The sequence below is a fragment of the Perissodus microlepis genome, chromosome 9, assembly GCF_051167445.1.
Source record: "Perissodus microlepis isolate ML-2025 ecotype Zambia chromosome 9, ASM5116744v1, whole genome shotgun sequence".
NCBI lineage: Eukaryota > Metazoa > Chordata > Actinopteri > Cichliformes > Cichlidae > Perissodus > Perissodus microlepis.
In genome coordinates, this window is record NC_140469.1 from 12291278 (window position 1) to 12305115 (window position 13838).

General features: G+C 40.2%; 1 protein-coding gene across 11 annotated transcripts in view; it reads left to right on the forward strand.

Moving 5' to 3' along the window:
• The window catches only part of phldb2b (pleckstrin homology-like domain, family B, member 2b), a 37646-nt gene that overhangs the window by 647 nt on the left and 23161 nt on the right, over positions 1-13838 (forward strand). For 9 of the 11 annotated variants that reach the window (XM_084939046.1, XM_084939047.1, XM_084939051.1 and 6 more), the window contains exons 2-5: positions 5337-5393; positions 5563-5686; positions 8047-8145; positions 8849-8932. In XM_084939046.1, coding sequence (XP_084795172.1) covers positions 5337-5393; positions 5563-5686; positions 8047-8145; positions 8849-8932 — 364 coding nt within the window. Of the gene's footprint in view, positions 1-5336; positions 5394-5562; positions 5687-8046; positions 8146-8848; positions 8933-9063; positions 11402-13838 lie in introns of those variants that run through there. The other 2 variants (XM_084939055.1, XM_084939054.1) reach the window with 2 other exon arrangements.

Sequence of the window (13838 nt, forward strand, 5' to 3'; positions counted from 1 at the left end):
GATATCGTTTTGTAAGATTTTTTGCAAATATCAGTCCGCAGAGTACGCAGTGATATTGAAGCCCAACACGGACTCCGAAGCCCTATGGCTACATAATGGCAAGGCCACAAATCTATCTATCTATCTATCTATCTATCTATCTATCTATCTATCTATCTATCTATCTATCTATCGTGATGCAAAAAAACTGGTGGATACAATTTTTCTGACATACTGTTGCCAACCGTAACACTGAAAACATATTTTATATGATTGCTTTTTATTTCACTGGGTATCTGCCAGGTGGAAAAAGGAAAAGCAGAAGTCAGTGTGGAGAGCATAGAAGTGGCCAATAGCTTAAGAAAAACAAAGATTTTTGGAAACAGTATGTAATGCTGATTTATGAAGGTAACTGCTTGAATTATATGTGCTGTATAGGCTCATATTATGTTTGGAGGCCACTGGTGCAACTTGGGGATTTTTCACCATTAATCTTTTTTCCTCATATCTGAATTCTTTAGTCTGCATTTTAATCTGTGTCTACCTGCCCCCCCCCCCCCATACCCCAATACACAAGCACACACACAGACACACACACATAGTTTGTTTCTTTTGTTATCTCGAACTCCATCTCCTCTTTTCTTTCCTTTTCCAGCAGTCACAGCTCACTTCACCATACAAGAAGATATGTGTGCTTTAGTAAACCCGTCCACCAGCTCACTGTCTACTGTCTCCCCTTGTCTCGCTGTCATATCCGGCCCTGTGGAAACCAAACATGAGTTGATCCCCTGCATGTGGCAGTTAAAGTAATCTGGGCTTTTCCACAGACACACACACCCTCACTAGAAATTCAACTTACATTTCCTCCAGCTTTGAGTCAGCTGCAAAAACAATGGACTTTTTTCCTGTCATCTAGCACTTTGCTAAAAGACTGCAAAACTGCCAGTAAGGATGTGAGAGAGTTTGAGCGTGACAGATATTTGTGCTGTTTAACAAGCGGTTCACAGACACGTTTTAATCGGCTTTCAGCGGTTTTAACCAAAACAAATGCAAACACACAACAGCAATGCACGACTAAGGACAAGGGATGCACATTATTAAGCATACAGTATTTTGAAAAGCCATGTATATATGAATGCATGAGGGACATTTTAATCTGATTTAAAATGTTATTGAAGACATTACTGCAAACATACTGTTTACCAAGGACAAGGGAGGAAGATAACCCTGAATTGCCCCATATGAAGGACACTGAGAGAGGGACTCCATATTAAATAGCATCTGTGATACAATGCTGGCTTTGTCAGGTGGGAGGAGGAGAGGGTCATGCTGGAATGTAAGGGGAGGGGATGGAGAAAGACAGAAGAGAGAAATATAACTAGGCAAAGCACTGAAAGACAGCATTTTTAGACAAATACAACATAGCTGATGTTAACTTGTGTAAGACTGAGACCACCCTCAGCTCCACTTTTTGGTCAAGTTTGTACCACAGATTGTAGCCATCACAAGCTGCCTATCTTTAAGGCCAACACTACCACTTCAAAAAATTATACACAGAAGAAAAAGATGGCAAAAACAAATATATGCATTAAAATGATGAAAGAACCATCCTGATGGCACACTTCTCCCACCATTTTTGAAGTTTTCAGCTAGAAAGCAAAAGCCTGTAAATTACCCCAAACTGCTTATTCATAGATGCAAATAATAATATTTTTTTTAATATTCCAAATGCCATTCATCAACTGAGCCAAAGGACCTGAGAAAAAATGTAATGTTATGGTTCTCCCTATCTAAATTGCCCAAGCCAGTTCATGATGGCAATATGCTCACAATACTATGAAAACCATAACATTTGATTTGACCTTTTCAAACAGACATATTGTGCACTAGCTTTTCCAACTAGTGCACTAAAGAGTTGTTCTAACATGGGAACATTTTTAAGAGCAGGACCTTTCCTGTGAATGTGGGTTTGAGAATGCTGTCTGCAGTAACATACAGCAGCTGTGATGAGGAAAGTAACTGAAAGAGAAGGAAATGCAAAAACCGTTTAAAGCAAATACAAAAAGAGGAAGAAGTTGACGGAGGAAAGCAAGGATGGGATGGAGAAAATAAAAATGACCCAGCTGAAACAGTCTGAGAATGCTGGGTCTTTCCTCTTGGTTTTATGAGTCCTCTCTCTCTTCTACCTTCCACTGCTATCTTCTTTTTCATTACCCCACACTACCCTCTCATCTCCTTTTCTGTTTCCAGATGCAGGGCAAACAAAGCATTTCGGGGAGACTCAGCTGTTTTACAGATGGGATCAAAGACAAATTGTGTGTGCTTGTGCTTTTCTTCCATTTTGTGCACGCTATATTGTGCATTTGTGAGGTCAGCTCAGTCACTTTCCAATAGAAGGTTTATTTTAAATCTGGGATTAAAATTTTTATTAAAAAGTAAGTGGGAGGATGTGTGCTTGGAATGTTTTCCTATGGGCAATATTTTCTCAGTGTTTCATATCATTGTGTAGAAATCTTCGACTTATACATTTACTGTATTAGACTTTCTTTGAGTCAGCTTGGTATGTATTTCTGTATTTCCCACATTGGATTCTGGCAGAAGACCTCCTGGAAACACCAGATAATTTGTCCTTTAAGTTGGAAAATGAATCTGGTTTCAAGCACAGCACATCCCATGGCTGAGTAGAGAACTTTATATCCATCCTTACATGACTTTTTTTGTAGTTTGATAAACATGATAAACATTTATATATATATTTTTTAAGTTATATTTGAAATGAACAAGTCTTTGCCTTGACACCAAACATTATACAAATATGGGTGAAAATGTGATGTACTGTTAAGACAATCTAGGAGCAGAGACATGCATGCAACAAAGAATTAGGAAACAAACGAGGACACTTAAACACTGAGTGCTTGTTTTGTTTGAGAACAGTTTGGGAAATGTTGGTTAAGATTGTTTAATTAAGGATAAAGAACCATCAGGCTTTTTTTTGCACGGCATTAGTTTTCATCCTCCATGCTCAGTATTTACGGGACTCTGTCTCTGTACATATACGTATATCATTCAGTAATCCCATACTTTAGCTTTCACATCTTAATTCCCTGATAGCAAAGGTGACTGCTGTTGGAATCAAACACCTTGAAGATGAAAGCGCTGGAGTCTGGATACTCAGAATGGGGGTTGACACACTTCACTGCTCTGCTTTAACTAGAGTAAACAGGGCCACAGACATGTCTTGACCCGCCTAAGCCAGAGCTCACCTGGTAAAAGAAGGTGAAGGCAGAAGGGGGCTTTGAAAACAAAAAGAACCACAGAAAGACAAAGAAGAGGAATGATGGGATAGAGTGAGCCATTTCTGAAAGAACAAGTCAAGGGAGAGTCAAGGAGGTGGGAATAGACTTCAAGGAGCGTGTGTAGGAATGCAAGGTACTGAGGCCTTCATACATAAAAGGGCCTTTGAAATGCACTTCTGCCTAATTTTCAGCAAGCTTCTGTGACCTTTATTCAGCTGATGTTGCCATCACACACTGAGTATTTGCTTTGTCTACAGCAAGGACAAAAATCGGTAGAATGTGGGCCGATACCTTGGTGTGATAGCAAAAAGAGCTGGTGTGTGACTTTATTTGTAGATTTTTGTGTGTGGATAGGGGATGTAAGGGTGGCTGAACTGCTAGAATGTATGTGTGTGTGTGGGACCAATGAGGGTGTCCAAGCAGTAAAGGAAGTGATCTCAGGGCGGAAACTTAGCGCTGAATTAGAGGAAGTGCAGAGCTGACTTTGATTTGTGTTTCCCTTCATGGTGATTGGAGGAAAAGGCGAAAAGACAGGAGGAAAGAAGAAGGACAGGCAGGAAGAGGAGAAGCCAAGAAGACCGCCTAGTATGGAAAACAGATTAAATGCAAAAGGGGACTCGAGAGAAAGGAAGGAATCACTGAAATCATTAAAGCAATGACACATTAGGATTTGAAAGAGGAAGGGAGAAAAGGAAATGACAGGAGCAGGAAAATGACATGTGGTTGTGATAGTTTCTTATATGCTGTAATCATCTCTGCATGGTGAGAAGCACTTAAGTCATCCACTGGTGTGTGCGTGCGTGCATGTTTGTGTTTTTGATTGTGTGTGTGGACACAAATACAGTAGTAGCAAGACTGTTTTTTTCTTCTTCTTCTCTGTTAAATTACAGAGTACTCCATGGGCTGTTTTTGGCACACGATCTGAGTGTGTTTCCTCAAACATACACATTCACATATTTTGGGCATTTTTTGATTTAGTTTTCTTTTATCTCCACTTCACAGTTTGTCATAGCGTTCCTTTATTTTTTTGTACTTTACCTCGTTTTTTCCCCCATTGCATCACACATATTCCCACCATTAGGGAATGCTTGGACTTCAACATTGAGTCCATACAAAATAAGAACAGTCAAAATTAAACCACTCTCACAGTCACTGCAGTTTTGCTGTGAGATAGATGCTTGAGGAAATATGCCCAAATACAAAGTTTATCACCCTGGGAGCATAGCTGAGCTCAATCTGCCTGTTAGATTAGGAGATGCCTTGCTTATGACATAATTTGAACTGTGCCATACTGTTTGATAAATGCTGAACAGGACTTAGAAAATGGTAAGAAGTGGGTTTTGTGTGCAGGAAAACATTGCAGCTTCAATTACGTATATATTATATTTTAATGGAGTATCTGAATATTTCTCATCAGCATGCTTATTTGCATGTTAACATTTTTTGGTGACAATAAAAATTTCAGGTGGCATAAAATTAAGAAGAATTATTCACTGGCCACCATGAATATCCACCCAAGTCATGATCAGGATTTAAAGTCATGCAACCTGGGTAAATGATGTGCATTTGCTTTGTCACCGCCATGGCCGTGCACAAGCACGAGCTTTGCTGTGTATTTACTTTAAGTAGTATACTGCTCATAGCATGCACACAGAAACTCAGTTACCTTATTAGTTACTCTGTATCTCTCTTTATCCAGACACATTCATTGCAGCAGAGTGATGGCAGACTTTAACAGTTTGTGGGAAGTCTGCTTTCATGAAACATTTCTCTCATTTCTCCCCACTGCGAAAAAAAAAAACTATTTTCCTCTCATTTTCTACTTGAAACATTTTCAGAATCAGAGTTCATTTCACGTGGCAGCTGGGTAAGCTGTGGGCAGTTTTTTCCCCTTCTTTTCATTTTTTTCTTTTCTTTTTTTGTGTGGTTTCTTTATTTGAGTGTTTCCATGTTTGGTCATTCCACGCAGGTCATTCCCAAGTTTTGTCATAATTGTGTACACTGCTACATGTCTGCATTGTTTGTGTTTACATTTATGTGTCTGCCTGAATGTGAACACAGGAATCGGAGATGATGTTTCAACCAGAGTCCGATCAGATCTCTCCAGGTGAACCTAAGGTCAGAATACACACAGACACAGGAAAACACATATGCACACATTCACAAGTTTTATGTGGTTTTTGAACAAATCCAGCACGAACACTGTCGCACAATGGCACATTCATTTTAGTCTTATGACTATAAAGTGTGTTTTTAAAATGACCTTTGCACTGACTCTTGCTTGTAGTCTCCGCCCCTGGACCTGATCGACACAGGGAAAGGACTAAAAGTCCAGACAGCAACTCCTCATCTGGTTAGCCTGGGCAGTGGGAGACTGAGTGTGGCTATTACTGTTCTGCCGCTGAAAGAGGGTAACGCACACAAAAAACCCCAGACACAATTTACAGTAAATACACAAACTCAGCATGGGCAGGTTATTAAGTCAGTAGCCACAATTTTTCACATTCATTCCTAATGTAGCACATCCTCACAGCTTCAAATGTTAATTCAACTTAATTTTATTTATATAGCTTTGAATCAAAGCAACAGATATCTCAAGGTGTTTTGTATCAGATGTCCCTATAAGCAAGCACATGGTGGACAGTGGGAAAGAAAAAATCCCTTTTAACAGGAAGAAACCTCCAGCAGAACCACGTTCAGGGAGGGCTGTCTGTCTGTCATGACCGGTTGAGGATGAGGGCATGGAGACAGGACAAAGGACACACAAGGACACACTGTGGAAGAGAGCCAGAGATTAATATTGTCTAATGATTACGTACAAGAATAAAATGGAAAGCCCTTTATTGTCATTATACATGTACAACAAAATTGTGGGTGCTCCACATCAACTGTGCCAGAATAAAATATAAGTAGTAGACAGCAGGAATCAATAGCAAAAAGAATTATATACAATCAAGAGGGATATATACAAACCAAGAGAAATATATACAAAAATAAGAGAAAGGCACACATTAGAGAAGTAAAAGAGAGTTTAAAAAAAGGTGAGTGAAGAAGAAACACTCAGTACAATTATGGGAAGCCCCTAGCAGCTTAGACCTATTGCAGCTCTAAGGAGAGGTTTGGGATCACCTGATCCAGCCTAGATGCTAAGCTTTACAAAGAAAAGTTTTAAGCCTAATCTTAAAAGTAGACCGGGTGTCTCTCTCCTTAATCCAAACTGGGACCTGGTCCCATCGAAGAGGGGCCTGTTCGGGTTGCTGTAGCCCTGTTTTTTCCAGTCTGCATGTCAAGTATCCTTGGGCAAGATACTAACCCCAAGTTGCTCTCTGATGCATCCATTGCAGTGTGAATGTAGTTAGACAGCACAAAGTATAGAGAAAGGGCTTGTGTGACTGGGTGAATGTGGCATGTTGTATAGAGCACTTTGAGCACTCTGGGAGAGTAGAAAAGCGCTATATTTGGAAGCTGAAGGGTCTGCCTCCCTTCTAGGAACAGCATGTAAACCTGCAGTCTGAGAGCAAAGTGCTCTGTTATGAGGGTCAATATGGCACTATCAGATCTTTAAGATGAGATGGGTCGTGATTATTCAAGACCCTGCTTGTGAGAGAAAGGATTTTGAATTTGATTCTGAATTTAGCAGAGAGCTAATGAAGAGAAGCCGCTATGGGAGAAATATGCCCTCTTTTTCTAGTCCCTGTCAGCACTCTTGCTTATTTCTCACTAGTTACTTTAAATTGTTACCTGAAATGAAACCAGGTCAGTACAGGTCTATCCCTACCTTTGCCCACCTTTTCCCACTCTTTTTCTCCCAAATATTGGCCCTTTTCCCAGGACAAGTCACTTCATTTCTGTGGTTACTGCAGAAGTGAGTTGGGGGGTGATGCTGTGGAAAAGTGATACTGTGTCAAACATTGAGCCAGTGCATATTTATACAAGTTATTCAATCCAATTCCATGGTTACTGTTGCTTATTAACATTCATTCATTGTCATGTGTTGGTTAAGGCACAGCCTGAACCCACAGTTAGCCATGAAAAAATGAAGAGAATGCTTTGGCAACAGAGTACAACCCAAACAACAGTAACACAAATGACACACATCGCGTGGTTTCATGACTCTGTTTCATGCAGCAGAGCGAGCGCACTTGCTTTATTAAATCCAGAGATTTTATTTGGAATGTTCACTGCTATTTATATCAGGCCAGTATACAGTTTTTTTTCATAACAAACAACTGACTACAATTAATAAAACACATTATATTAGTTCCTGTACTGTAAGGGTGGAGTATTACAGTGATAACTCTCATTCATAAACTTGTAGTTTTCATGCGTCTTGCATAGATCACAAGGCTCTGATTATACCCCAGTGAGCCAGAGAAGTCTTTTTACTTGTCTTGTCTTCTCTTTGCAATGAGAACAGTGCACACTGCATTTTATATGAATGGATTTGACACTTAACCCTTAGTCTGGGTTAATGCAGAAATAAACTTACAAACAGTACAAGGGCAGACCTTGACGTCAGAATCAGCTTTGTGACATTTCCACTTCATCATCGCTGCCCACTGCTTTGACACACACTTTGAAGAATGCTAAGAATGTGAATAAGACCTTTTAGGAAAACTGAGTTTGTACTCCACAATGTGTCTGCATGATAACAGCATTAGATATAAGACCCTTTAATTATGACTCACACCACCTATATAGACATGATAAGTCTAATTCTATCCCCTATATTTATATATTCTGCAAAAAAATGTGTTTCTTTATGTTTCAGGGGTAACGCGCATAGGCACAGAAGATGCTCCAATTCCTCAGGATATTACCATTCAAGGACCTGGCATCGAGGCAGAGCATTGTCTAATCATCAATGAAGGTCTGTGTTGGTTCACTTTCTCTGAAATGACGTCATAATTTTGGCAGGCCCCAGAATAAACACAGCTCTATTGTCTTTTCCACACTGGCAAGAGTGCTTACATCTTTACATCATGTCGCGGGAAAGGGAAAATGACTCCTCCTTTCATTAGCAAGCTTTTAATCTTTGTTTTTGAATCCTAAAATATTACTTCGAGTAAAATCCACTGAAATCAAATCTGTGATTATATTTGGCATTTAGAAGATCTGCTCAATACCATCCCAAGTGCAATCATTGTTATTTTGTTTTTAGAAGATTATTCTGACAAAACAGCAGCGGAAGAATAATAAACTTTCTCAATCCTCTAAAGCCTAAAATTCTAATAATGTAAGAAAAGAAATATACTGTTTCAAAATGAATATAAGACTGAGAAAGCCATCGAGCTGGATACCTGTTGGGCTTTTGATAGCATAGCTGTGAGGAGAAGGGAGGAACTGGATGATTAATTACGCTGTTGTTTTTGTTCTTGTGTGAAGCTTTGTTTTAATTACAGTAAATCTGAATAGTGAGTACCTTTTATTAACATGGGATATTGCATGCTTTCAGAGGATGCCGTGTAGGAGCGGGATGATTAAAGCAGTTATCTCATGTTGGAGTGTAATGTTGTAGTGAATGGTAGTTCACTGTTACTCATTTCCCCTGACTATCTCCTCATTATCAACAGGAGGGGTGGTGACCCTGGACCCCTGTGGCCACCTCTGCAGTCTTGATGGAGTCCAGGTCACTGTACCAACACCACTTACTCAGGGTAAACTCTACATGCACACATGCGCACAGTGTAGGTCAGCCTGCTCTCAGAAAAAGCCTGTATACTGCACATTGGTATGTGAAAAGGCCTGTATCAGGATACAGGCCTTTTCACAAACACACACTTTGAGATATTGCCATCTACTGGTCCTTAGTAGTACTGGAGTTAATTGAAAGTTGACTTCATTGCTGACTGTAGATACTTAGCATTTCATAACTGGTGTGTTAGTTTTCTGGGGGGGGATGGTTTTTTTCTTTTTTGGATTGGTTAACTCATATTCCAGTCTATCTGTGTGACTCATATGGGCACAGTTAAGTTTCTTCATGCAATCAACAGGGTGTGCAATATGTTTGTGTCCATGTACATCTACACACATGTAGTCATGTGAGTGTATTGATGCATTTCGGTATGTTTGTGTGTGTGTGTGTGTCTGTGTGTGTATCTTTGGGTAATTCGTAGTGGTTTGGAACAGCTAGCTCCTACAATGAGTCACAGCTTCCAGCAACTGCAGAGCATGCAAACTCTTTGGATTGTTATTGGAGACTGCAGAATGTTCTCAAAAAAAAAAAGAAAAAAAGAAAGTGTAGTCACCCAAAGTTAAATGGATCTCTCTTCTTATCTTGCTCTTCATGTCTGCCTACGTAGACGTGTCTATATTTTGTCTGCGAGTATCTTAATCTGTCTATCTCTGGCCTTTCTTCCCTCTATTCTTTTCACTTCTCTGAATTGCTCCGTCATTTATTCAGTCACAGTATGCTCTCCCATTTTCTCCACAGCTTTGTCCTTCTTTCACCTTTCCCTGTCCTACTTAAAATGACAAGCAGCACACTCACTTGTCTGTCCTTTCTGTTTACAGTTTTCTCCTTTTTCTTGTGCCCTGGAAAAGGCCTGGACGGTTTAAGTTAAACATTGACAGGCCTATTTAACTTCCTGCTGTGCCTGGCTGACTCAAATATTGACATCATCTTGGTGGGTCCACACACAAGGCTGAAGCACAGCAAAATAGCAGGGGTGGGGAAAAGAGACTAAAAAAAACACAAGACAGGGTTAAAAAGTCAGAAGAGTATGCGTAGGAAAACGATAGTAAAAAAGGAAACAGATTGAGAGCATCTTTTATCCACTGGCCTCAGTTGGTCGAACCACATACACAGACACTCATGCACACGAGTCTGGAGATGATTAGCTGTGTTTAGGAAATGATCTGTTCTGTATTTTGGAATTCAGAGCTTGATCTGGAATCACATCAGCTGGAGGACACTTGTAGAGTAGCAATATGTTTATTCAACAGAGGTGGAAACGACAAAGGAAATCATTGTTGAGCAAGAAAGCCGCTAACAAACAAACTCCACAAGTACATTGTTAGTTTATTCATAAGATCTGTTAACTGGAACATTACTGCTTTAGATCTGCTCCGTGTTTTTTTATTTTCCATTTGTCCAAGATTTCCACGTTGTTAGTTTTTCAGTTCACATTTCAGTGGATTTGTAGTCATAAAACTAAGTCTCTCAACATTTACACTGGAAGGGAGCAGATGCAAATCTATGGCACATCTATGCTGCTGCACAAAACACAGGATGTTCTAATATCTGCTCTCTTGTTTTATCTTATTTTACTGTGTGCACAGGATGATCGCAGGATAAAGGGCAAAGTAGCTGTCCACGGGTTCGTGTCATGGTAGAAATGCTTGCAAATGAAGCATCTAAGCAAAACAGACTAACAACCTTTAACCCAGACAGGAAGGCACAGTCCTCCCTCTTATTTTATTTTTTTCTTATTTACTTTTTGACGTTATCTTTCTCAGTCAATACCTTCCACTTGCATACTGCATACCGTTTCTATGCTGTTTTATCATAAAGTCTAAGCAGTCACTTCTTCATTTTAGACTCAGTAAGTCCGACTCTACACAGTATACCTGCTTTAAGGATAAACCAGCGGAGTGATTTTCATAGCAAAGAGCTGTTGAAGAGGTAGGTAGACAAAGAAAGCTTTAGAGGTGGGGGCGGAGGGGGGTGTCTACTAAAGACCTCATTGCCGAACTGTCTTTGAACTAACCGACTACACACAGGGGTCGTGGCGGGTAATGCTGTTACATTAAGCTGGTCTTTAGTCACGTGCACTCATCAGTTTGCTCTTTACAGTGTCACTTCGGTGTAAGAAACCATCACTCGTTATATTTACCGTGTTATAACTTATCCCCTGTGGTTATTTATTGACCTGTCCTCCTCCTCCTCCCCCTTTTTTTACCGACATTTGGTACAGTCCCGGGTTCTCGTGGATGGTAAATCAGTGAACCAACTTTCTTCCACACGGAGTCAAGAGGAGGCGGAACATCACGGAGGAGGGAGGCAGCACAGAGGCGGACAGTGGTGCTGATATATAATCTGTCTGTATCTGTTTTGCCCGTGAGGGAGAAGTTCTTGTAGTTCTTGTCATGATAAGACGCTGAAGGAAAACAAATAGCTCGAAAAGGTTTGTAACGGATTTTATTTGCTTTAGAAGTAAAGTAACGTTGTAATTTACTCAGCCTTTGTGTTAGCAAACCTCTGCTTTACTGAACTTTATCCATCTGAAGTACTTTGTGTTACACAATGTTTCAGAAACTGTCGTAAGAGTTGGGAAATATTTTAGAATGAAAAACACACGTCGAGCTTTAAACTATGACGTAGGCTGTTTCTCTGTATATCTAGCCTATTTAATGTGAGGATGAGAAACGCAATTCATAGCTTATATTCCACTTTCACTTATAATATCATAATACTGCTTGGGCATCTGTTTGTTTATGTATGTACTAAGGGAAATACCTGTTTACTCTGAAGCATATGCAGCATGCTCTTTGGACTGAATGACCAGTGATCCCGGCGTTAAAGTTATCAATCGATCTGTGTACTGGCTTATTTACAGAAAGCACACTAGTGAGCACTTGTGCCAGCCAGGGTAAACAGCATTTGCTCAGCAGCTGATATAAAGGTAAAAAGTCCTTCTGATTGGTTAAAATGATTCAATTCAATTTGATTTTTTTAGTCTAAAGGTCAATAGTATTCACACTGTTACTGAACTGTTACCTGATGTGCTGATCTTTGCTTGTTGCTTGATGGAAATGGCAAAACACTGTAATTATTGCACGGGTCAGTAAATCACGTGCATCATTATTACAGCAGGTTAGAGGTGTGATTCACCCGTGTTGCTCACTTGGTGGTTCGTTTTCTTATTTTTAGCCAGATTCTGGCAGTGTTCCATCACAGCGTTTTGTCTGCACCTTTTTAATGTAAATGAACTTTGTGTGCCTGTCTCGTGGTTATAAGTTAGCTGGTGCCAGTGCAGATGTAATGTAGTTCATGGATAGAAAGGCAGACTCAGTGGTCAGGATACTTGACACCTGAAAATAAAACCTCCCTCTTTGTCACGGATGTTATTATCCTCACAAATCTTTCTGCCTGCCCACCCCCAGAACATTTGGATTTTGCTTTTTCCAGTTTTACACCGTAAAATGGATGAAATGTATCTTTTTTTGTTCGCTTTATTCTTTTCTTTAAATACTTGGTGAGAAATACAGTTAATTAGAGGGCTGTTAAGAGGTTATTCACAGGTCTGCATTCTTTGCTTGAGGGAAGTTGATTATTTGTTAATAAGATTTGAGATAGAGCAGACAGAAGGCAATCCTGAGTTTGTGAGGAGACAAATTAGGCCTGTGAGTGTGAACATGTGAGAGACAGAATGACTAATCTGCTCTGACTCTCCTGAGAAACACCAGTCTGTCTTTTCATGGTGTTACCACTATGCCCTTGTGCCTGGCAGAGGGTTAATTTGTGGTTATGAGGACAATTTCCTCTCCCACTGGGACCTGTTTGTGTGTGTATTCATTTCATGAGTGAATACATTCAGTCTGAGATTTAATGTCAACACCGTGCATATTCTAGGGATCATAACCAAGATAGCATTTTTCTAATATCTGTCAAATTTGGGGATAGTTTTAGTTGACCTTGCATCACCATTGTTGGGTATGATTGCCATGGATGTCACACCTGATCAAGTAGCAGGTAGCTGGGTTTCATCCGGGCATGTGTTTGCACCTTTGAAATTGGTTTATTTTTCCTTGTAGCCTAATGGTCTCAAATTGGCAATTCCGCCTCTGATGTTAACCAAACAGAGAAGCAGATTTAAGTTTCTCCTCCCATAACATTGTGGCGAGAGAGCGCAGATCTACATGGGGACAGAAATTGGCTCCAGGCGTACAGCTCAGGCTCCATCTGCGTCCTCAAAGACTCTGAGGTCTGACTTTGTAGATTGCAAACTTTAAATTATCCCATAAATGTATATACAGGCTAATTTCAGCTTTTGTTGTTGTTGGAAAGGGTCTGCTCATATGTGTGTGCGTGGGGAAGAGTGCATGCATTGGGGGGAGGGGGGGCAAACTGAATTTGCTGGTAAACAAGTGAACACATGAATGAGATTAGAGCAGTTTTTGTTGTGGATGGTGTCTCTGTCGATAGTGCACCCCCCCCCCCCCCCCCCACCGAAGTTATTAAAGACAGCAGACTTGAATCACAGATAAATTTAGATGTTAATTTTTTTTCACATGGAGTTTGTTTGCCCTTGTTGCGTAGACTCATATCTTCATAGCTATTTGTTTATGCTGGGGGTCAAAATGAGGAGAGAATAATTAAGAGTTACTTGCTAGCTAAGGACATGAGAGGAAATTAGAAAGACAGGAGGGTCGGGGCCTGTTAACAAATCAAGACGTCACACGTTACCATACACTTTAAAAGTGGCTATTGAGGGTAGGAAATTAGATTTTTACAAGCACTGACTGCTGTGTGTGTGTTTGTTTGTGAGCCCATGTCTGTGTTTGCCTTTACGCTAAATACTGAGAGGTACTGGGATTCATTAGGCAGACCCTGTTACAAGG